The sequence below is a fragment of the Hemibagrus wyckioides genome, linkage group LG10 (assembly GCF_019097595.1).
Source record: "Hemibagrus wyckioides isolate EC202008001 linkage group LG10, SWU_Hwy_1.0, whole genome shotgun sequence".
NCBI classification, from domain to species: Eukaryota; Metazoa; Chordata; class Actinopteri; order Siluriformes; family Bagridae; genus Hemibagrus; species Hemibagrus wyckioides.
Genome location: NC_080719.1, coordinates 9440401 through 9466773, shown reverse-complemented (window position 1 = coordinate 9466773; position 26373 = coordinate 9440401). Strand labels below are relative to the sequence as shown.

At 36.6% G+C, this 26373-nt stretch overlaps 1 protein-coding gene across 1 annotated transcript; it reads right to left on the bottom strand.

Moving 5' to 3' along the window:
* Positions 1 to 74: 74 nt before the first annotated feature.
* Positions 75 to 26373, bottom strand: cers3a (ceramide synthase 3a). Its single transcript, XM_058401861.1, has 11 exons — positions 26213 to 26373; positions 23341 to 23523; positions 21399 to 21516; positions 19364 to 19482; positions 17672 to 17729; positions 12346 to 12396; positions 11609 to 11701; positions 10061 to 10189; positions 9840 to 9946; positions 9551 to 9704; positions 75 to 948 (listed from the first exon to the last, which is right to left on the bottom strand). The coding sequence occupies exons 2-11, from the start codon at positions 23511 to 23513 to the stop codon at positions 829 to 831; spliced, it is 1122 nt and encodes a 373-aa protein (XP_058257844.1). The 5' UTR covers positions 23514 to 23523; positions 26213 to 26373; the 3' UTR covers positions 75 to 828.

Sequence of the window (26373 nt, the reverse complement as noted above, 5' to 3'; positions counted from 1 at the left end):
GTCTAAAAAATTAAGATACTTCAATTTGTTCTCCATTTGCATTCATTTGTTTTTTGGCTCTCTCTCATGCACTCTCTCACTTCTCAACAATACATTAAATAAGACTTCAAACAAAGACAGAGCCACAAGCAGACAAGAAGGTGATGATTTACACATTGCATTTGAACATGTTAGGCTAGGTATAAATTCATTTCCTTGCTTGTTAGCAACATTAGAGTTGTTTGTCCTCCATGAAGCTGAACAAGCAAACTTGTCTTGGCTGGAGTTCTACATTCAGTGTAATGCCTTTTCTACAATGCAACTTTTCAATACAAGATCTGGAACTCACATCATGGGATTAAGAGATTTCTTTTTTCTTTCTATAGTGTTTTCATGCAAGTTAAAAACCAGTAGTGTGATTTCATCTCACTGATGAGAAACAGCAGACAAGCCTCAGCTGCATCCAGGTCATTCTGTAGTATTGTGTTCCAGTGAACAATGAGGATCAGCTTATGCACAATGGAATTTTTTTTCTTCTTGCTTACTTTGTGGTTCATGTAGAGAGTGTGGCCACAGCAGAGAAGCCAAGGCAAGCAGATTCTATTGGCACTCAGGAAACGAGCACTTGTTTGGTTTATATTGTTGACAAATACAAGTGTGTTTTTGGTCAGGTCTCTGGTACTTTCATGGTGGTAATAGCTCAAAAGTTTCTCTCATAGTCTGAATCCAGTTAAGGTGGCTGAACACCATGGGAGTCTAGGTCTTCTTTTGAAAAAAATAAAAATGAAAAACTTCATTAGGATCCTTCAGTCATGAGCAACAAGAGAAACTGCAAAAGCATCTGGTTTGTTAGTGATGGTTGGCTCCACAGCCATTGGTGACTTTTGGGTGTCCATCATGGTCCTCAGGCATGCTGTTCTCCCCTTCATCTTCCTCTTCTTCATTGTCACTTCTCTCATCTTTGGTTAACTGTCAAGAGAAAAAGGGGAACATTTGTACATTGCAGAATTACAAACACACTGTACATTTTAATCACCAAAAGAAATATTTGATGAATAATACATGTTTAATTTGCTTTTAATGCTCAGTAGACTACTACAATGACCTAGAAATATCTTTAAACCTTTACTCTCAGGCAAAAAGTTAAGATATATGAATATGTATGACTACAGATGTGGGATATTACACTATTGTCTATGTTGTGCTGTTATTACAAAATGGCATGGGGCAAACCGTGGAAATGTATTCCTCAGGCTGACTGTGAGGATCAATTTGTTGCCCACAATGTATACAAAAGAAGTTAGCTAATACATTAGATTGTGTGTCACAAGTATGCACAAGTTGTATTTCAGTAGAGTGTTGATCTGTGGTGTTATACTGTTAATGATAAACAGTGGCCAAACATTTAGAAAATATACAATTACAAACAGAATTCCATTTATTACTATTAGCTAGGTTTTCTAGCTAGCGAAGTTACTATGCAGGACCATTTCTGTAAATCAGGACTAAGTGGTATACTTACATAAAAACCTGACTTATACTCATGTTCAAAAAACAACAGACAGCCCCATAGGTCAGACTAAGTGGTCTACCTCCAGCTTAGGACACTCCTCATGTCAAGACTCAGCAAGCTAACTACACCTGATACAGAAGAGACACTTCTCAGGTCAAGACTTGTTCAGCTACCTACACCTAATAGAGAAGTGACAACCACAAACTCAAGATTTAGTGTCTTACATATTCCTAATTTGGAGGAACCATTCCTCAGGCCATGATTCAGTGGCCTACCTACCACTAAAGGAGCATAAATACACCTCATGTCAAGATTATGCGGTTTACTGGTCTACTCCTAAAGCAAAGTGACTACTTACACCTGAAGGAAAAGAGCAAACTTCAAGTCAAGATTCAGTGGTCAACCTACATCTGAAGGAGAGGAGACAATACTCAGGTCAAGACTTAGGGGTCTACATATACCTGAATAAAAAGTACTCTTCAGGTCAAGACTTGTCAGTCAGCCACAACATAAATGACAAAAGTGATCACTCAGGTCAAAGCTAAATGGTCCACCTTGGCCTGAAGGAAAAGAAACATTCTTCAGATCAAGACTAAATAATCTTCCAACACCTGAAGTAAAAGAGACATTCTTCAAGTCAAGACTCAACAGTCTTCCTACACCTGAAGTAGAAAATACACTCTTAAGATCATGATTCAGTAATCTTCCTACACCTGAAGTAGAAGAGACACTCCTCAGGTCAAGACTCAGCAGTCTTCCTAGACCTAAAGTAGAATAGACATTCTAGACAGTAGAACAGATTTCCTACCACAAGGACAATTTTTAGGTCAAGACTCAGTGGTCTTCCTACACCTGAAGGAGAAGAGACACTCCTCATGTCAGAACTCAACAGTTTGAACACTCTTTTGAAGGATGGAAGATAACTGTCTTGAAAGATAATTTAGGAGTCCATATATTTGAGATTGGAGCAAACCATGTCTGATTGGGGTGGGGGCAGGGAGTGGGTTATCTGCAGCATGTTTATTTGGTCTTACAACATTGGGATCACTTGTATGAAGAACTGGATATAGTATGAAGCATATACTTACAGGAAGTGAGATAGACTTTATTTACAAGATAGCTACTTTAGCCTTGTAAGTCTAGTGTAAAATTAAAGAAGCAAATGTCTGTCATGAAGCAAGTCTTGGGTAATCAACTACATTTTGGACTAGGTGGAAAATTGTGTAAATGTTTTCGTATCCAAATTATTCCTATTCCCATCCATCATATTAAACCAGCCTCAAGTGCACTGTATTGAAACAGCCTTGAGTAATTAACATAAGTATCTTTTATAAACCAGACTTAGAGAACCATCAGTAACTCCAGCAACATTACTGTATGCGGTTTGATGAACATTCAATCATACCTAATTACCGCGTTGAGAGCAACAGGCTTTTGGTGCATTTACAAGGTGAGGTCATTTGATTTGGCAAACGCTGCCCACTGTAATTGTCAAGGATCAAGCTCCTTGCCAGTATGATCACACATATTATGATTCACCCATTTCATTGCAGATGGAGCAACAGGGCAGGGAAACAAGCTGGCACTGTTTATTTTAATAGCATCTAGAGAAAGAGAGAGGGAGAGAGAGCGAGAGAGAGAGAGAGAAAGAGAGAGAGAGCCAAAGATGGCAAACTGCAGGCCTGGGTAATATCAGACTGACTGAACTGGATGAACTTTAGCAGAAATACAGCAAACACACTGGTTTTAAATAGCAGTGGATGGATCAGGGTCCTCTAGAAGGATGATGTTTTTTAAGAATTAATACAAATTTTATTTCTTTCCATGCATTCTTATTCTGCTTCTTAATAATAATAATAATAATAATAATAATAATAATAATAATAATAACTGAGCTATGAACGAAAAAGAAATCTAAATTATGTATTCCAAACAAGTTTTCATCATTATTCACTAATAAACAATAAGTCTGCACAAATTTAGAGCAATATATGGTATTATAGTCAATAAATTTGCTTTTGTTTTATTATACTATATAATAATATGTATCAATTGATTATACTGTATATTGTGTATATAGTGGTCAACAGTTGGAAGACAAGTTGATCATGATCCTGTATATGAATTATTTATGAGCCGCTAAATAACAAGATTGATTTGCCTTCATATGCAGGATACCATTTAATTGAATGCTTTCGTAAGCCATTGATGACATTTGGAAATAGATTTAGATTTTGATTTATCCCTAATAAGCAAGCCATAGGTAATGGTGGCAAGCTAATACTCCTTGAGATACATGAAGTGTAAATTGTGAGAGACCCAAAAGGGAACCCATCCTTTTCGGGGTAACAAACCGTGAGAATATAAATGATAAGCATTCCGCAACTAAGTGTCAGGCAGTGCTAAGTGTCTTGGAAATATCTCTTGTATAAGCATTAGGGTCATTTTTTAATTTGATTAGTTTTAGCTGTAAGGTGACGTTACATTATGCACTGTATAATGATTGTGTAGTTACTAGCAAAAGCATTCATTAGACTGTTGATGTAAGACAAGTCACACACAGTCATGTGTTCACATTTCATTCATTGTCTATACCCACTTATTCCTAGGGTCACAGGGGTCCGCTGGAGCCTATCCCAGTGCACATAGGGCGAAAGGCAGGGGTACACCCTGGACAGGTCACCAGTCCATCGCAGGGCCACATATAGACGAATAACCACACACTCATACCTATGGGCAATTTATAATTACCAGTCAACCTAATGTACATGTTTTTGGACTGTGGGAGGAAACCGGAACCCACGCAGGCATGGGGAGAACATGCAAACTCTACACAGAAAGGTCCCAGCCTGTTCGACCCCAGGACTCAAACCCAGGACCTTCTTGCTGTGAGGCAACAGTGCTAACCACTAAGCCATGCTGCCCTGTGTTCACCTTTATATCTTTTAATTTAGGGACACTTTTATACCATGTGACTTCCCTGTGTGTCAAAATCCAAAACAAGAATAGAAGTTTCACTGATTTACTCCACTGAACCACATAGTGCCCCTGACTGAACTGGGACTTGAACACACAACCTTCCAGTCACCAACATAGAGTCTTGAAGCATGAACTATTGACATTCCTGATGCACACGTTTAGAAATTTGCATCTACATTTATAATATGAGACATAATATAGTCATATATAGATGTGTAGTTTTAGCTGATCGGCAAAATAAAGACAGCCAATCTTCTTTCAACAACTGGATAACTAAAAACCAATCCAAATTCTCAATCCATGTATGTCAGGGGCTAGAGCAAAGTAACAAAATTCAAGCCAAGTGCTTTGGAGAACAAGCAAGGACACATATTTATAAGTCACATAAGACAATAAAGAAAACAGCACCTATGAAACTCAATAAACCTTCTTTGATACACCAATAACGTGGAATATATGCCTTATGATACACTGGTTTCCTTTAAAACTGTAAGTGAACTCATTATTTATTCATAAAAGAGTGACTGAAAGCTACACTTACAGCAGGAATACTCACTAAAAAATCAAACTCTATTAGGCCTGATATGGGAATCATTTAACCACCCAACATGAAAAACTGATCACATGATCACAACTGCACTAAACCTGCACTCCATAAATCAGAACAGCCTTGAGGAATTAACAAAATGAATATCTGGCACACACTGGCTACTATTCTCAGGGATCGAGCATCTAGCCAGTCTGATATCATCAAAAACACACACACACACACACACACACACTCAAATGACTCAGCAGATTCATTGAAGAGAAAACAGCAGGGCAGCAAAATTAGCTGACACTGTTTACTTTAATGGCATCTAGAGAAAAAGGGACAAAGGCAGAGACCTGAACAGGTAAAAAAACATATAAATTTCTCACGCAAGTTCAAAAACTATATGGAGGCCTTTAATAGATACTAGATTTTTACTAAATCTATTATCTATATGCCCTGTTTAATTTCCTGTGTTTTGGTGTCACTTTGTCTAGCTACTATTGATGTGATGACTTGTTTGTTGCTACCTTCATGTTTACAGGGGCAGGCGGTGGCTCAAAAATGGTTAAGGCTCTGGGTCGTTGACCAGAAGATCGGGGGTTTGAGCCTCAGCACCGCCAAGTTGCCACTGTTGGGCCCTTGAACAAGGCCCTTAACCCTCTCTGCTCCAGGGGTGCTGTATCATGGCTGACCATGCGCTCTGACCCCAACCTCCAAGGACGGAATATGTGAAGAAAGAATTTCACTGTGCTGTAATGTATATGTGACAAATAAAAGGCTATTTCTATTTTTCTACATGACACACTGGTTAATTCTCGATTCTGATTGGTTGGCATTAAGACGAAGGGAAGTGGTTAAGACGTTGGACTACTGGTCATCTTATACTAATCACTGTAGGCTATTGACTACTGTAAGTGGATTAAAATAACTATGCTGTACATGATGATGTTGGCTTCACAGACAGACAAAAAGACAGAACTTTATAAACTACATGCGAGTAGTTTATATGCGATCTTTTCCCTCCTTTAAAAAACAAACACTAAGACTTTGCATATGTGTGTGTGTGTTTTTGGGTTTTTTTTAAATAAAGCCAATACATTCCATGCATAGAACTGAATAATCGAGGGTTAAGCGATCAGCAATGCTGCCTGTTTATATTTGATTACCAGACTAAAGATCTCCAACCATCCAGGTTCTTGTTTTAAGACATAAATAATCTCACCCTCCCTGCTTCATTCCAAAAATTTATTTCCTGTTACAGTCAAACCACAAAAATTTAGGCCAGCTCGTCTGGCAGACAGGTTTACGCAGGGTTTTAGTCTTTGGATTACAGTCTGAAAAAATATATAACACATTATTATCAAGCTGAAACAAATGTCAAAGGAAGTGCTTTGGTTTAAAAAACAAAACATGTATTTGTTTGTATTACTAATTACTGAGGTCTTACAAAATGTCTCTGAAAACTGAAGACAAAATCTCATCTTCACATTTAGCTGCGACTGCATACTATCAACATTCAATACAGGGAGTGGAAAAAAATCAGATGTGCAATTTGCAGCCATGCAGTGAAAAATGAACACAGCTGCAACTACACTGGAAAACATAACACCTATACATGAACCTATTTCTTCTCTTTAACTCCGATCATCATTTTGGATATTGAACTGAATTTTGAGATGTGAATGCATTTCAAGACACATTTCAAGCCAAATCATTTTTTTTGGATCCTAGCAAATATGGCTGCTATGGACTACAGTCCCCAGAACACACACACACACACTCACTTCCTTGCTCTCAGTTGCTGAGTTGCACACATGTGTTCAATAAGCCACATACACACACGAAAATGTTTTTAAAAAGAAAAGCTCAGTTGACGCCCAGTTTCTGTCTACACAAAGCCTTGTTTTCTGTTTATGATCATCTGGTTTTTACCTAGTTTCCATGTCCAGTTATCCGTGTTATTACCTTGCCCTATTTGTTCTGTTTGCTGTTCGCCTGAGCTGTGCCAGTGTGTTGACACTGAACTTGCCTGCTTCGCCTGTTTTGGATTGTTTGCTATCTGTTTCATTAAAGCCACCTCATGTGCAATAGCATGCTTCTTTCCTGACAGAGACTCCGCTGAAAATCTGGAATTGATAGAAATCATACTAATAATCTGTGATTATACTGTTTCTTGGGCCATATTTCAATTTGTGATAGTGACCATGTGATAGTTAAGAGCTTTGAACAAAAGGTCATATTTCCCTCATGACTAATCTCTCCAAATGGAACATGTGTTTAGACGACACGGATAGATGTGATCTAAAAAGAATCATATGTTTCTGCACAAGATGGAGCCCGTACCAGCTTGAGAACACATTGTCATTAAAGAAAAAGAGGACAAAGAGCAAATACGTTTCACTCCAGTTCTTGAAAATAATAGAATTGTAATGGAAAATGTATTCAATTTATTCAATGCAAAATAGCAGCATTTTCACTAGTAGAATTTGGACTTCCTTGTACAGTATATTTACAGTGTTTATTCGCAGTGTTCAAGCTTTACGTGGCTCGGTGTAACTTTGCTTGTTTGCCATGTGCAGGGTTTGATGTCAAAAGCGATGATGACAGCATCTGTCATTACAAGGCTGCTTAAAGTGGTGGAACCAGTGATGAGGCAATCTTCCCAGGAAGCAGTTGAACAAAATGAGCTGTTCTTTTTCAAACGAGCACCAAATTAAAGTGCTAAACAATTTCCAAAAATTATATTTTCCGCTTATTAATGCCAATTTTCATACAGGCCAAGCTATATATATCTACAAATACCTCATCTCAGATATATGCAAATACATGCCAGAACATACTGTAAAACCTGCAGTGTTAGTTTGAAGAAGCTGCAATGCTTGATTTCACTTTTAGGGACATGTTCTGGAGCAATTTGTCATTGTGACAAAACATACAGTAGATTCACTTTCAAGCCTGCATGGTGATGCATGGTGTGCTGTTAGCAGAGGACTGAATATTAGTGACATGATCGTATCCTAAAATTAGCAGATCCATTTAATTACAAGACAGTTTTGCACTGGTAGTCCAGAAATCTGATCAGTTTTTAACCATGTGGCAATTAAATGCAAATAAAATTCAATGCAAATTGAATGAAGGAAGATATTTACATTAAGACTCATGCTACTCAGAGGTTTAACTCGATTACTATAATGATCGGGATCCTGTTACCAGCTCTGAGGTTTGGCCAGTTTTTTTTGCTTAGATCAGCCTGACTTTAACCAAGAACTGGTGTTCAAGTCCATAAAGGGTGAGTGACTGAGAACAGCAAGATGAACATTAAGACTTTATTCTGTATTTTTATTTTTGCCTCAAATGAGACCCAGACCCTGTTCCTTGTACGTTGCATAAATATTATATGCAAATATGAAAAATTTATTAATTGTGATTCTAAACAGACTAATAAAATTCTTTGAATGTACAGGAGAATGTAATAATATGAAAGATTAGTATAACCAATATGGGTTGTTTGAGATTACTCACTCAGACACTCTTGATTTGCCTTGAGAGATATAAAGAGCAGATATGTCAAGACAATCATGATCAGTGAGTTAATGACAAATTCTAATTATATGGACGCTGAAATGTCAGTTAAATGTTTTTTGGGGTTTTTTTTCCTCACATACACTACCAGTCAAAAGTCTGGACACATCTTCTAATTCCATGGTCTTTCCTGATGTTTATTTCTTTCTACATTGTAAAACAATGCTGAAGGCGGCCGACATACACAATAATGTCCTTTGAACAGTTGATATTGAGATATGTCTTCTACTGATGCTCTGTAAAGCCTTCATAACGGCTCTAATCTGAGGTGCTGTTAATTGGTGATTTCTGAGGGTGGTAACTCTAAATGAACTTCTCCTCTGCAGCAGAGGTAAGTTTTGGTCTTGCTTTACTGGGATGGTCTTCATGTGAGCCAGTTTCATCATGGTGCTTGATGGGTTTTGCAAATGCACTTGACAAGAACTATTCCAGAACACCTGACCTTCGTGTCTTAAAATAACAACTGACTGTTTTTTGTTGTCATTACATATGGATTACTTAAGTCCATGTGTGTTATGGCTCATAAGAAAGTAGACACTTAGAGCATTTCATGACTATTTCTGTTTTTATGAAGCATACTAGATGCAAAATATTCATAGAGCAAACAAAAAAACACACAAATGCTTCTATCTTATAAATAAATGCTTATATCAAACTCATTTCTACTCTCTGAGATGCCCCAAGTCCTTGTCCATAAGCATCTAAAACTTGAAGGTGTTATCTTCAGCCACTAAAATTCTGTGTAAGGTTATCTCAACAGATGTAACAAGACCTCACATGTTAAATCTTATTTGCTAGCTAAATTGGACCTGTAGCTCCAGTGGAAAGCTTTTTTATAATAATAATAATAATAAAAGTAAGAATAGAAACATATTTCAGCATATTTCATTTTTTCTAACTTTAAATATATATTTTTTGCTTTATGTAGAGCAGAGTTTAATAAATGGATAATAATTACTTACACTTCCAAAGAGAAATTTCTTCACCATGCGGAGGATCAGGTAAGCCCAGAATATGTGTAGCATCAGTAGGATGACAAGTATAGCATTAAAGAAGTAATACCCAAAGAAAACTGGGTAGTAGTCAGGTGGGTAGACCCATGTGCAGTGGATGATCCTGACAACAAATACAACAGAGGCAATGTCATCATAAATTGCAGCTATATTACAGAAAGCTTTAACTAACAAGCATTCTTAGAACCTCAACCATGCCTTTATATACACATACACATCGACTAAAGAAGCATCTTACCAGAATGGAAAGATAACGAGTCTCGTTAACATGAACATAACGGCAAACAGAACGAAAATGCCATTGCAGGTTTTCTCCCATTTAGCATAGTTACAAATCTTGGCAGACTGGACAAAAAAAGAGAGGATCCAAAGTGAGCTACACAGTTACACACTGATGATGCAGTGTTTATGGTGTTCGTGAATAAGATATTCCAAATGTCAATAATCTTCATCATTCACCTCTAAAAACACATCAGAGCTATCATGCACAAGCATGACCAAAGTTCCTACTCGAATATAGTTTCCACACCAGGAAAATGCCAGCAGTGTCAATGTGGCTAAGTGGTGAATTATCTGCTCCTTGAAGTCCTGCAAATAAAAAGAATTAGATGGTCCAATTTTGACAATCATCTACTACAAAGACATGTAGACATCAAGACTCTTCTCTGTTCATATTACACTTAGAAAATCATTAAGACAGTATCTGATTACAAACTGAAATGATCAGACTAGATCTGTTTACAGATCTAAAGCTAGATTGACTTTTTAAAGAGTAAATAAATAGTTAAAAGTTAATTCAGACATTTCTGCTTTGTTTCGTGAAATATATTTATTGTTACTTGAAGTCTCTTAAAGGGTACAAGGAAGACCTGCATCAAGACTCTTCTCTGTTCTTGCACCTGGGTGGAGAAATTAACTTCCTCTAGATGTCTGAACAGAGTCACTGGCTAAATACACCAACCATGTCTAAATATTTACCTCTACCTGAAGTATATAAATTAGTACTGTGTGTTGTCTTTTCTGTCTATATTAACTCCACAATAGGGAATTTAGATGTATGGTACTCTTATTCCATGACCTAGTGAACCCATATCAGGATGTATTTATTGATAGAGACTTCAGAGTACTTCTGTAAGTCACTCTGGATAAAGGCGTCTACCAAATGTCGTAAATTGTAAATGTAAATGTTTATGTTTGACAGAATTTAGCCACAGGCAAAGCCAATGAGCTTTCCCAAACCACCACATGTATACAGTATTGTACTGCTTGGCTATTCTCACAACTTAAATGCAATACCTTTATTACATATTTATTCTTTTTCACTCCAAATCTTAGTCATTAAGCTACATTGCATAATATGAGCTATATTGCATAATATAATTGTTAATTAAGCAAAAGCAGGTATGTTTCTATTATTCAGTATATATTACTTTATAATATTAACTGTTTTATTATGCTCTTTAAAGTAGCCTATGTTGTTTTATATATTTGTCTAAGATACAAACTCACCGCATTGTCATTTATTTAATGACAAAAAACCCCCAAAAAAGTCAGTTATCCGATATCAGTTTACTGTAAGAGTTTAGATTAAGTTCATAAAGTACATAAAATCCCAATGTCTCTTAATCTATAATGCATCGTGAGGTCACCCAAAAACGTGTTATTCTTTGTAATGAAAGTTTTAAGACCAGTACGAAGCTAAAGATTTAAACAAGACATCGAACAGGTCTCGGCTGATTGATTTCATTGGTATTAAAAGAAAATCACTGCAATCTTTTATTGAACTTTTCATTGAATCTTTAGTTAGTATTGAGTGGTTCACTAAAAATCGGTGAAAAAGAAACAGTTTGCTGTTTTAGTCTAGAGGGATTGTTCTGCTATTGTACATCAACACAAATAGCTGATCCCTCTAAGATAGCAGTTAGTATTTTTTGTACGTCACTAGTATATACTGCAAGAGGGGAAATGTGAGAAAAAAAATCATGGGTTTTTCTGCTTGAAACTCACTTTTCGTTTCACATCGAACGTAATGCTGAAAAGCAGAGACCAGTAAAAGCTCATCTCCAGGATGTAGTACCAGTACTGAGACTCCAACAAGGACTACAAGGAAGAAAACAGAGCAATGGAACATTCTGTAGGCCAAAGCTGGGATGTTTCATAAATTAAATGAATAATAATAATAATAATAATAATAATAATAATAATAATAATAATAATAATAATAATAATAATAATAATAATGTATTATTATAATAATAATGTAATTCACTGTGAAGTTCAAAGCATATGGGATATTAAAGGTTTTATTTATGAGTATTGTGGTATTATGAGACAGTCCAGCATCACAGTGGTCTTTTACGGTATTAATACGGTCAATATCACTGACGTCAGTTCACTGGCACCGACTTTAGAAGTAACTTAAAAATGCCAGGTTCACTCATTTATTATCATCCATCATGTTCTGTTATGGTGTTATGTGTGGACCTGAGAAGAAGTTCCTCATGGAGTTTATTTACGAGCAGGTTGTAAATTTGAGTAGCATATAAACTTTTATAGAATTGTGCCTCAATAATATTAAAATCTTGTGTGTTTTGTTCTTATTTGTGCCAGTGATAAGAGCAACCCATATTTATTGGGTGTGTAGTGTGAACACAGGCATGTTAAAGTCTTAAATTCTCTCTCAAAACACAGAAGATCAAAAAAAAATAATAATAAATAATAATAATAATAATAAAAAAGCCCACCTGTTTCGGATAAGCATTCCACACCTCTCGTAAATTGTAAAACCATGGTTTCTGAAAAGGAGAATCAAAACAAAAGAATCAAAGCAGAGTCACTGGACACAGTGTTAAGAGAAACCGGTTTACTTCTCTTTGTGTGTCGAACAATGCAACAAGGATGTGATCAAATGTCTGTCTTACCCCTTAATGCATTGTTCATGGACAAACGTACTGAGCATTGATAATCTGGAGACCACAGTAACCACGACAGAGCTCTGTTTGTTTTTGTCTTTTTAACGAAATGACATTTTATCTTTACTTTGTCCCAATTGCTACAAATTCAAGTCTAGTTAATGTTCTACAACATCAAATTTACAGTATGCTCTATTTCTTGTATTCCAGCAATCATATGTTGTCCTCTTACAGGCTAAAATGTATTACCCATAATGCACTGTGAGTATACATTAACAGAGTGTATCAGTGAGAAATGTCTACAAGTTCATCTTATTACTCCCTAAAGTTGACTATTTTTCTATAACAATGCATCCTAAAATGCCTTATTCCTCATATACCATTGCAGTACCCTTTTTTATTTATTTAAGAACAACAAATGATACTTTTTAATCCATTTTTCATCCATCCATTTTCTGTAACACTTTATCATACACAGGGTTTGGCGGGAACCTGGAGTCTATCCCAGAGGAATCTGGGCACAAGGTGGAGGACCCCATAGGCAGGGTGCCATCCCATTGCAAGGCAGTATCATACACACACACACACACACACACACTACACAGTCAATTAGTATCAGTGATTCAACAGTGGCTTCTAATAAATAAACCATAATCTGTAACACATAACTAGAGCTTAGTTTAAGTATGTTGATTTCTACAGAGAATTATATGACACACATACACATTATATAGTATAAAAACTGCAGAGTAGCAGCACTAAATAAAAAAAAATATATAGGACAAAACATCTCTCTTCTTTATGATATAGTATCTATGTACACATTTATATATGTTTCCAGAGACGTCTATTCCCTTGTGAAGGGTTTCTTAAGGTTGTAGTCAACAAATGCCATACCTCAAAACCCCCTTAGCTACCAAGCAGATAAGTGGAACTCAAGTGTGTTTAGTAAATGTTCAGACATGTTATGTTCAGTAAATAATATCCGACATAAAGACGTAGATATAAATGTTAGTGCTATAAGAATACATAAGATTTGAACACGAGGGCCTGATAAGGTTGAGATGTTAACAAACATCTAAGGAGGGAACAAAGGAAATTCCAGTGTGAGAACTTACAGCAGGGCATCAGAAATATATGGATAGATTAGTTTTCTCAACCTTTATATGTGACTTTGTTTAGAAAGATTTCTAACATCATTAAAAATCTTTCATCATTCTCATTAGAATATTTCATCGTTCTTTTTCATTCTTTACAGGTCGGGGAAATATTCTGATTAGGCTAAATCATTTAAACAAAAACCTCTTGTGAGAAATAACATAGCAGATACACAATAGGGCTTTTCACACTTGAAATACTTAACCCTGGGACACTGAAAGTCCTGGGTAAACTAAATCCTGTGTTATCATGTTTCATGCTGGTCATACTTTACCCAGGGTTAACAATTAATCCTCATTCATAATCTGTCATTTTACACTGTACATTCCTAAACCCTGGGTCCTTATTTGCATATTTGTGGTGTCAACAACCATGCTTGGTTAAATACAGCACATGGCCGGTTCAAATAAAGGCTTGTCTCATGCTTCCCTCTTAAAAATCCTCCAATTTCTGATTGAGTGTCTGTTGCTAAGCACTAGCCATTAAATTCTAACACCTCATTATTTCACAGTGTACAGGTTTGACACCACAATGCTGGCTTAACACAGCAAAAACATTGTTATTTCTGCTTCAGAGAAGGGTTTCATCATCTCAGCTAAAAAGCCAAGCTAACTCTGCTTCTAAATTATAAATGTTAAACCGTTCCTTTACCCAGAGTTCAAATCGGGGTTTAGAACAGCGATATCCCATTAAGCGCAGTGTGAAAAGCACTAATATACAATCATTTAAAACTGCAAACTTAACTATAAACTACTGAGCTACAAGCGCTGTTCCTGTATGAATGTAGTAGTGGTCAATCCAGCCAATCTAGTGTTACTCTATTCCCCCTGCCAACATTAAATACCCACCAGGAATTAAATATTATATTTCCTCGTAAACCTTTTGTGCCTTCTGTGTTTTGCACTTTTCCTGTTTATTCTTTGTAATTTTTGTACTTGTTCTACTGGTCATTTCACTTCTCATTTCCTTTTAAGAATTTATGTTTTGCTTTCATGAAAACTGTTCTAAGAATTTACCTATTAACCAAACTACCACTAAAGCCATCCTTTCCTTAAAGGCTGCAAACAATTCAGATAAAACTGATATAAGAATTGCTTCCAAAGTGTCTCACTGTATATAATATAATGCAACCTCATGTGGAACATTTAGCTTGGAAACTTATTTACAATCCTTTCTGTGGAACTGGAAATCAGCAATACTAGCAATAACTATTTCCAGTTTTTTTTAAAAGGATATACCTTCACATCACTGAAGGGAGAAAGTCTTGACGTTAATCTTGAGAACTTGGGCATTTTGTTTAATATTCATGTTATACACTCACTATAAGCTAAATTCAGGCTGGCTCTTATGGGGTTGATGATCTTTCAGCTGCTCCCTACATGTGTGAGGGGTCGCCATAGCGGACCAGCTAAGGCGCAGGTTTTATGCCGGATGCCCTTTCTGACACAACCCTCCATTTATATCCGGGCTTGGGACAAGCACTGCATCCAGAGGCTGGGAATCAAACCCAGGCCTTCCACAGGGTAGGCGAGAAACCTACCACTGAGCCATCAGTGCCCTTCTAGCTCTTATTGGGTAAGGAGGAATATTTATCTCTGAATCTGAATTTGCATTTATTTATTTATGTGTTTGTTCATATAGGTTTTGTTCTATAACATTCTATAACATCTAGCAGAGATGAGTCCTTTTTTTCTTTCAAAAAAATACTACATGAAAAAGCTTTTTGCCATCCACATTGACCTATTTCCTTAGTTAAAGGTTTAAAGTGAGGGTTTCTTTTTTTTTTTACTTCTGTGGAACTAAGAACAATTGCACCACCAGTGGTCATAATACACATAATGCAATGAAGTGAAGCTGGGACTGAGTTCTTTCCAGCACAGACTATATAGTCATGCAGCCTTTTGTTGACAGTCATGTCAAGTGATTCCACATGTTGAAGAACCCAAGATTTCATGTGCACTGAGGCTCATTTATTTAAGTCTGTTTTGCCAACACATCTGTACCATGTCATCAACACTGATTGAGACGTTGTATGTAGGTGAAATACAATAGCAGGAGTAATAAGCCTGCACGAGATTACTTTCCCCATCCTTGATTTGCCAAAATGTCTTTGGAGGAGAAACTAGAAGTAAACAGACTAAGCAAACATTGTCCTGTCTAATTACAAATTATACAACGGGACAAAAGACAGAACTACGTTTGTGTGGTTTGAATGAAAGAGCTGGCTAATGTGAGTGTAACTTTTGTATTTACCGTGCTGGCTATTCAGAAGAGACTTGGTATGATTACGATGTTGAAAGCCTTTTAAAAAAATATGGTGGCCAGCTGTGACTACATATAGAAATTAGTGGAGAAACTTCTTCACTGATTGCCTTTAAGTGTATTTAGCTGTGATTTGATTAGATCATTGGTTAGAGGTATCAGAGTTGAAGTGTGAGCATTCAGATTCCCATATTGGTAGCAATCTTAATCTGGCTAATTGTATCACAGAACATTGGCTATACTGATATGTAAGGATTGCAATGAGATAGTAATGACTGTAATGACTATTACAACAAACATAGAACATCAGTCTCTCTCCCTCTCTCTCTCTCTCTCTCTCTCTCTTTCTCTCTCACTCACTCACTGAATCCAAATTCTTTCTTTTCTTTTTTTAACTTTATCCATAAAGTTTTGCAAGGCATCTGGGTGCAATACGAGGCATGCACTGGGTATGCACTGGGACTAGGAAAAAAATTAATTAGGTTGTTTTTGTTGTTTGTAATTTTTAGTTTGGGACAATACTACATGTCAATAACATATATATGAGTAAGATATAAAGCCGTATATTTACAGCGTCCTTAGTAACTGTCTGGTCAGGGCTGTTGTTGTTTCGGGTGCTCCCTGTTCGAGGTTGCCACAGCGGATCATTTGGTCAACATATTTTGATTTGGCACAGGTTTTATGTCACATGCCCTTTCTGACGCAACCCTCCCATTTTTTTTATCCGGGCTTGGGACCAGAGAGTTAACTCTTCAGTGGCTAGGTTAGTTCCCTGCCCAGGAATCTAGCCCAGGCCGTGGCAATGAGCGCATGGGATCCTTCCACTGGACGACCAGAAGGCTAGAGAGCTTCATCAGGGTTGTAGTGGTAAAAATATATAGTTGACTAGCTGTTTGGTATATATATATATATATATATATATATATATACATACATAGTTTTATATATATATATATAGTTTTATATATATATATTTATTAATAGAACCGACTAAGTTTGTGGGCAGGTACAAAAAAATCATAATAGTGTGAGCTGATTTCATTGATAAATTTAACTGGTTTAATGATTGAGAAAAAATAAATAAATAAATAAACATTCCCAGCTTCGGCACAACTCTAGTTGAGACCAGTCCTGAACTGCTGAGGTAGAGGAAATATCAGAGCCACTATTCACATGCCATGCTGACAGTGCTGGTATTTCTATCTCTGGTATTTCCCCAGTGTTTTCTGTGTCTGTTGGACATAGTAGTAGGGGACAGGGAAAAAAAAGAACCTTCCATTTTAGGCCATGCCTATTTCAGGTGGTAAAAAAATAAATTGTGTTACACCCCTAATATAAATATGCATTATACTGTATGTATCCTGTTACTACAATCATCACCTTTCTTTGTTCACAATAGCCAGCTTTCAATACAGGTGCATTTCAAGATGAGTCACTGGTCAGCTGATAAGTTCACCTTTGTTTTTCTGTTCCCTCAAATAGAACTCCTTTATAATTTGCTGAAAAACAGCCACCTAAAGAACACCAGGGTTTATGGTACAGGTTCTAAAATCTCTCCTGCCTTCCAGCCTCACCAAGCTCTATTGTAATTAAAAGATCCTAAAGCTATAATGAATATGACCTAAAACATGTCTGACTACAATGAAGTTCATTATCTAACACGTTTTACAACAAATCACACCATCACATCATCGTTGATCATCAACGGTTATAATGAGAAGAAACTGAAAATACTTACATCATACAGAGCTACAACACCACCAATAAAGGCTCCGAGGTAAAATACAAATCTCCAGCTGTAGAAGACAAGGCAGAGAGTCAGTGTGAGGTTTCAGAGGGTGATGACTGAAGATGCATTTAATGTAGATACAGTAGCAGGCGGGTGAACCATTGATATATGTAAACCATACAAATTTACTAAGAAAAGGTTTTTTAAATTAATTTTTCTTACAAGAGATGCAATCAGGGACATGAACATCAGGGACATAAAGAAAAGATTTATTTCTTTAAGTGTCTTTGTAGCATCACCATCAGTTATGCCTTTTCTCTCTTCACACGATAAAACACTTCAACAGGATAAAATAAGTGTTTCAACTTTGCTAGTGAAGAAACATAAGGAAACACTTGCAGCAGTAAATAATCCATTAATAAACTGTCATTAAGGTAATTCTCTGATTAGGGTACCATTTAAGTCCTATATCTTATTTATTTATTTATTTATTTATTTATTATTTTTTAATGGTAAATCTATGAAAACATATGTTTACCCAATTAAACAACCCACCTTAAGTAGCATCTCATTTTTATATTTTCACATAATATTTTTCTCATTTTACTCTTAAATATGTAACCGGTTGAGCTTTGAGCATAAAACTAACAAATACATACTCAGTGTTAATAGCACATAAACAGTAAAGACATTATAATGATTTACTTACATTTTTTTCATAATTAATAATTTACCTTAAATCTATAATTTGTGTAACAGTGTTGTACTTTTTCACGCTGACCCTGTCAATCACAATATATTTGAAAATCAAGAAAAAAGAGTGAGAGCACTTCATTTTCCACGATGTTTAGGAAATTCAGTTGTGAACCTGGCAGAAGAATGTCGAATTTCCTCGACGTTTGCAGATCATACATACTCCTACATCATCCTCAGCTCACCTGAAGTTTAATCTGGCAGCCAAGGAAAACCCTTAACATGGTTTAATATTTCATTTCATTCGATTTAAAACTACAGGATATATGTTTCTCTTTTTTTTATGTCACTCTGAATTTCTAGCATTTTACCAGCTGATTACATCCAAAAATCAAAAGGAAGAATATATAAATGTATAAAAGATACAAATATAAATATATAAATGTATAAATGATAACCTTGAAATCTGTCTGCCTTTTTTAGGAGTTCCATCTATCCAGCACTCTTTCCGATTTTTTTATTATTATTATATTATTTTATTTAAAAAAAAAAACTTTCTAGATTATTAGAGGATTATTTGCGGTATTATAGCGGTTGTTAATAAAGAGATAACAATATTATCTCTCTATTATTAAGACAAAATAACTGTCTTTTTTAAGATTTGCCTCTCAGACAAGGAAATACTACACCTACAGTACTATAGTTAGTGACACTTAATTCAAAATAAGTTAACAATACCAATGTATAATCACTTCCAAATCATCTATTTACTTGATTCATTTCTGTTCTTGCTAATGTTGGTGCTAAAATAATCATTCACTCATTCACAAGAGCATTGTAGACATTTTTGACAGCTGATATGTTTATCTTACAGTCTGAACTGATGATTAGGCTTATGTCTGTTTTTCGCTATGGCACTATGCCATCCAACAGCTGTGACATTAACATCTTGTGTACTGAAATCTCATTAAGCTAGGTTTATTAACACTAGCCAGTTGTTAGACTTACCTGGCCTCTCTGAATTTCTTGAGGACCCCTGGACGTTCCTGATTGCGTCTCCTTCGGAACCAGCGCTCCACCTGTCTGCTGGAGATGCTACATTTTTTTGACAGGCCCTGAATATCTGCCTGGAAACAAAAGGATAGATGACACTAACTCTTAGTATGGAGATATACTCACAAAAATGCTGCTTACTACATATTACTACATATTATATATATATATATATATGGCCAAAAGTATGTAGACACCTGACCATCATACATATCTGTGGTTCTTTCACAAATTGGAGGCACTCAATTGTCTAGAATGTTTTTCTGTGTTGTCAAATTGGGGAAATTGAAGGGAAATGACAAATTTCCCTTCACTGTAACCTGATCCAACCTGACAATGCCCCTGTGCTCAAAGTGAACCCCATGAAAAGATGGTTTGCCAAGACTGGCGTGAAGAACTTAACCCCAGTGAACATCTGTTCATGAATGCAGACTGCACACCTTGCCTCGTCTCTTGACGTCATTACCCGAGTTCACTAATATTCCTGTGGATGAATGAACAATTACACAAAGCCATGTTGCAAAACCTTCCCAGAAGAGTGGAACTTATTATAACAGCAAAGCTGGACAAACTGTTTGTTACTGCCAGTAGTAGTAGAATGGGCAAATATGAGTCACATACTTTTGTCCATATAGTATATCTGTGTTTGTGTCTGATGTCATGATTGGACAAAACACTAAAATGAACACAACTTTATTGCATGCTGTAGTCACAGTCTATCAACAAAAAATGTATTTAACCCAATTGGTGATTTCAACCTGTAGTATCATAAAAAAAAAATTTCACTATGCCACATGCATTTCCCCATCACTCCCTGCATCTGAGATCTGAGTTAGGAGAGTGTCTGGGTGTGTTCATTCATTCATTCATTGTCTATACCCGCTTATTGCTAGGATTCCTAGGGTCACGGGGGTCTGCTGGAGCCTATCCCAGCGCACATAGGGTGAAAGGCAGGGGTACACCCTGGACAGGTCGCCAGTCCATCGCAGGGCCACATATAGACAAACAATCTGGGTGTGTTTTTAAGTTAAAAGTATAAGTGAAAAGGCGGCTGTAATGACGTCGCTGGAATTTGAAACTTGCGCATTATGTTTCATATCAGTGCTTAAGATCATACTAATTGCATTCCTTTGACTTGCAGCACGAATATACAAAACTAAGAATAAGATTTCCATTTTTTATTTAATATTCAAACCAAATAAAGTATATTTTCAATAATCATTAGAATGTAATTGTGTTCAGACGTGAGGATTTGATATAAATTGGATCATACGGATTTGCACAAACTTGAGTCCATTCTAGCTCGAGTTACATACTGTCTTTAAGGCAAAAAGTGGATGAAGCAAAAACTACGAAACTTTGAAATCCATGTAAATATTTTAAAGGTTCTACTTTTCACTCAAGGCGTTGTCAGTAATAAAATTTATATTGAAAAGTGTTGAATTAAATTTGAATGCAAAATGCATGTTCAGTAAAAATAGAAGATATTTTAGATGAAGTGTTCTACATTGTCCAACCTTGGTTGAAATAAATAGCTTTATATTAATAGTATGAATCTAATAATATTTTGACATTTATATCATTTTAAACATTCATGAAAACCTCTACTGAACTTTTTATTAAAACAGGATTTTTTTATATATATATAACTACACTTTTAACCTGAAATATAATCATTAAAATCTTGCTTTTTTTTGCATTAACGTCTGAATCCTTTTAACAATTTACATAACTGCGTAGAACTACAGGTGACAATACAAGCTCCAATAACCCATTACTATTATTATGTCACTTACTTTAGAAATCCACCCAGTGCACCTCTGTGACTTTTTACATGCTTGTCTTATATTTCGGCCACACCTCATATGACTTGTCAAGAAATCTTGACGTTAACCATTATTTTGGCTACAGCTGATGAATAAGAAGAATGCTGGTATGCTTTTAAGAAAAAAAAGGTTGACAATTACTGTTGAAAATGGCTGTGCTTTACCTGCCCTGGGGTTTTGGAGCAGGAAGTGAAATAATGCTCCAGAATAGGGTTGTGCTGCACTTTCTGTCTGTTCTTTTCTGTCACACCGAGGGCACTTGCAAACGGCATGGCTACAAACCTGTAAAGGAACATCATTTGTGTTATAAAAGAACTCATTGAAAAGAACAATTCATACTGTATAGAATATAGAGGTTAGCAGAGGTGATATAGATATGATAGTATGTTGTCATACGATAAGAATTAGTAAGGAAGGGACCAGGCTGTGAGCTGTTACTGTACAAATAGTGTTTTATTCTTTTTTTTTCTGCCAAATTTCTTTTTAATGCAGCTAAATTTTATTTGTATAGCACTTTTCATTCATGTTTACACATATATGTTTAACATATAATTTTGTTTCTTGCACTAATAGTCTTTTTTCTTTCCTTATAACCTTATAATTCATGTCACAGGCTGCTGGGAGGTTTCCTTTACATACGACAATAAACTATTGCAATCCTGAATCAGCTGTACAGAAATATATTAAAAAAATATATCAATTCTATATAAATTTTAAAATGAACGGATTTATCCATTTACAGTTACAATTAATCTTGTGGAACATCCACAAAGTAAGTGAGCTCTTGTTATCACTTAGATTACAGCAGCTATAAAGAGAGTCATTGACTCACCAGGCTCTCCTTTTTTCTCTCTCTCTCTCTCTCTTGAAGTTAATAATACAAAAAATGCAGATTGGCATGTTACCGAGGAAGCACAAAGAGCAAAGCCGTCCAAGATTTTCCTGTGTCATTAAAATTACAGCTTTACCTCTGAATGGTACAAACTGGTAATACTAGGGTCTCCATCCACACTCCTTCTGTATGCATATGCTATACAATATTTATATATATGTGCATCATATCATACAAAATGAAGGAGAAGAAGTGTGTAAGAAGTGTGTATAAAGCTAAACCTTGTCCTGTCAGTGAACACACTCATATCTAGATGCCAACGTTTGCTGTCACTCTTGTTGCCCGGAAATCACCAGTTCTCATTAAAAATGAATGATCTCTGGATAAGCAATTTAATAAGCCTTTCAATGATTCTACTTGATCAGTAATAATTCCGTAGTAGCAATTATACTTTTCTCTAGGTGGCAAGATGGATGGCAGCTAGCATGCTTAATACTAGCTGAAAATGTGGTAGCTTAATGGTTAAGGTGTTGGCTGCTGGGTCCCTGAGCAAGGCCCTTTACCTTCAATTGCTCAGTTGTGTAAAAAAATGTTAGTCACTCTGGACTAACTAAGGGCGTCTGCAAAATGCCATAATGTAGCTAATAAGCCAGACGCTAGCTAGCAAGCAGAGCTGCTCTTATTTTAAGGCCAGGATTACACATTAGAGAACAGCAGGTTTACATAGACCACTGTGTGCTTTCTGAAGCTATCAGCTGGTGGATGATAGCTTTCTAGCTATCATCCACCAGCGTGCTAACACTTCCTTTAGCGACTGAAGCAGCATTTCTACAGAATGTTGCAATTAAAATGTATTGTATTTTATGTGGATACATATACATGTTTTTCTAAAATGTTTCAATATATAAAAACTCTGTTTTGTCCTTCTTCATATTGTGAAAAATATTGATAAAACATAGCTAAATGAATATCAGAGCTAAAATGGGAAAATTATCGTGAAACAGTCTGCAATGAGTGGTGTTTTCATTTAAGGTAAGTGTGTTACATTAGTGAAACTGATTCTTAGTGAGCTTACATTTTGCATGTGCATAAGCCTGGCAAAAGTAAACATTACAACACATATTTTGTCTAATGTTACACATTCAGCCTTTCCTGTTTAACTTGTAAGTGAAAGCTATAATTCTACATTGCATAGCCTTGCAGCATTATTTACATATTTGCATGTTATGAAATTGCTTGTAGGTCTATCTGTCAGTGATTTGCTTTGAACTCACCTTTCAAAGATGTACCGGACTATGAGGAAACCTACAGAGTAGGGCAAGGTTAAGTATAAGTCAGACACTTTGGCGTAAACCCGTCCATCCTTGTCTTCTAGATCTGCCCACGTCAGGTTGACGGGCAGCCAGAGGTGGTCCCACCAGAACCATTCGCAGATGGTCCCAATCATCCCGCCCACTCTGGAGTAGGAAAAAAGATCACATTAATGTCTGTCCATCAGAGCAGATTCCAGACATGCATTATGCGCTGAATAGAATTTGCATTTGATATTTTAACAACTCCAGCTCCTTAGTGACTGTTACAAAGAGACAGTGTCTCCAAAACTGATATGATCATACACTTCTAAACAAAAGCTTTGAATAGCACAAGTATTCGCACATAAACAGAGGTAAGCCCACATTTTCGTATATATATGCACAGGAAACACCATAGGAACATCACTGACCAGATATAATTTGGACCATTCTCAGCAGAGCTCTGACACAGACATGGCAGTACTATAGGTATGAGTGACTTTGGTACAAGTTCTAAGGTTTTTAAAACATCTGGAAGTCACTGATTGGTTGAGAAACAAACTATCATTGAAAAATGTTACCAAAAATGTTACCAAAAGTTCAGAGAACAATTATCACCACTCTCTCATGGAAAAAGGGCCAACAAAATGGACCACCAATGTCACTGTGTCTAATAAAGTGGCTAGTAAGTGTATACAGTGTAAATGCTATGGCAAAAGTGTAATACTTATGACTTATTATAAAGATATTCTGTATTGATATCACTCCATATTTACCCACAGAATCACAGTCACAATCGCTGGGGTTCACTCTGTTCATGCTCCAGCTGCAAAGCACTGATGAATGCTTAAATCTTATTGGTCAAAAGGAAGTCATTCATTTTCTCAAACAGAAGTTCTACAGGTTTAGATTTATGTGACTGTCCTATGTGTGTTACATTTACACATACAGTTATTTTATCGCTGCCAGTCACTAGTCGCTGTATCAGTCACCAGTAGGCCAGTAACCAGAGTAATAATGGCATTCAAAAACAATTTTATATGGTATATTGTGTTTACTGCTGGTATTGGATTCACTTGCATTGAATTTGATTTTTAAAATAATAAATATAAATGCAAGCAGATCAAACCACTGAGATACTGAATATGAAGATATATACAGTCTAATGCTCAGGAGTTCCTTATTATTTCCACTTTAAATATTGCACTGACTCCCTTGCAGTGAAAGCACAGCATGGATACTAGCAACCACCTAGAGGCATTATAATGAGGCTGGGGCTCAGAAGAACTTAATTTGCGAATAGTTCAGATCGTGGTTTAGGTCACAGTTCAGGTCTCAGAAGCCACTGACCACAAAACAGCTCCTGCTGCAATGCAAAACAACAGGGATGAGGGTGATGCAGGCTGTTCCCGAGGCAAAGCTATAAGCCCAGATCATCACACAAGACATAAACACACCTGCTCCCACCATGCTCACTTAGGAATAGGCACCAACCCCTAAATGCACTTGTGTGTGTTTTGGGAGGTTCAAAACTCAATAGAATATTTAATCCACCTAGGTGTGTTGATGACGTTATGAATAGTAAAATCGGTACTGCAATAGTACACCGATTGCACGCTGACACTAATTATAGCTGAATGTGTGTGAATCTTCAAATGACGCCATTCCCATTCAACTGGTAAGACTGGAAGACCAGATAACATAATAACACACTTTTGGTTTTTCGCCAAATGAATCATCTATAGAAAAACCAAGGGCATGATGAAGCATATGACCTCACACATTATTAGCGTTATCAGATAACTGATTGTTCCAAATGATCCAGCTATGAATAACAGAATGTTCCCAAGACACAAAAAATAAACCACCCAGAGGAAAACGGTTTGTCTTTCCGGATATGTTTGATCGCACCACATAGAGCAACCTATTTGTCTGTACACAATTCTCAGAGCAAAGAGCGTGAACTGTGTAAACAGAGTCAGCTCCACGTGTGCACATGTGGGTTAACCCTCCCTCCCAACCTCCCTTCCTCCCTCCCTCCCTCCCTCCCTCCCTCTCTGTCACTATCATCCTGAGAGCCTTGATCTCGGATTCTGAGTAGGGTAACTTAGTGATAAACACAACGAGGGGCAGCCATGCATGACAATGGCTCCACTTTAAGCAAAGCAGTTGTGGTCAAACTGTAGTCTGACTGTTAAAGCAGTTCTCAGGCACATAAAAGAGTGCTGCAGTTACATGATACAACAGGACAACACACCTGTCTATTTGGTGGAAATGAAATTCTTTGTATGACTGATTATAAATCTGTTTACTAAACTACAGGTGAAGGACAAAGTGTAGTGTCTCGCTGACCCCTATGAGATTCAGATATTACTTTGGAGCTTTGTGGTGCCAAATTGTTTCCAGGAGAACGTGGCCAACAAACACAAATGTTGCTTTGCAAGGAGGTATTAAAAACCTGGTTGAGATTGCTGTAATTATAATCCTGTATAGGAGGAACTGTACTGGAGTGGCCATGAAAGAAGGCGTTAACACATCTGACACTGAATGAGAAGCACTGACAAAGAGAGATGAAGACAAAACAAGAAAACTGCACCCAATTAACAAGTCTAAGTATCTTGTTTCTTGTACAATATCCAGGAAGTAAGTTTCAAAGCTAAACAAACAAAAACAAAAAAATACCTAGAACTTCTCTGTAAAATTCTCTATATTTAAAAGTGAAAAAAACACAACCCCCTTATCACAATTTACCTTTGTTGTCATTTCTCCGCTTTCCCAGAGGAAAAAGTGTCAAATCTCAGCATGGGAGAAAGCCAGGTTTAAATATAAGAGGGTCACCAAAACCTGTCCTTACCTGGCTGAGCAGACGTCGTAAACTTTTCCCGGCGTTTCACGTCAGCGTGTGTGAGTGTGAAAGGCAGAGGCGCTGGGTAAACTGAGCATGACAGAGGAGCACAGCTCTGATCACACAGAAATGCTCTTTGCTTTGAATTCCTCACAGGCACACCCAGCTTA

What these genes read in the sequence shown, in the direction of transcription:
- cers3a (XM_058401861.1), bottom strand. Translation starts at nt 23,513, where the DNA reads ATGATTGGGACCATCTGCGAATGGTTCTGGTGGGACCACCTCTGGCTG. An exon ending in AAGAAATTCAGAGAGGCCAG is followed by an intron (nt 17,730 to 19,363) that starts GTAAGTCTAACA and finishes TGTCTTCTACAG; the next exon opens with CTGGAGATTTGTATTTTACC. An exon ending in GGAATGCTTATCCGAAACAG is followed by an intron (nt 11,702 to 12,345) that starts GTGGGCTTTTTT and finishes TCTTCCTTGTAG; the next exon opens with TCCTTGTTGGAGTCTCAGTA.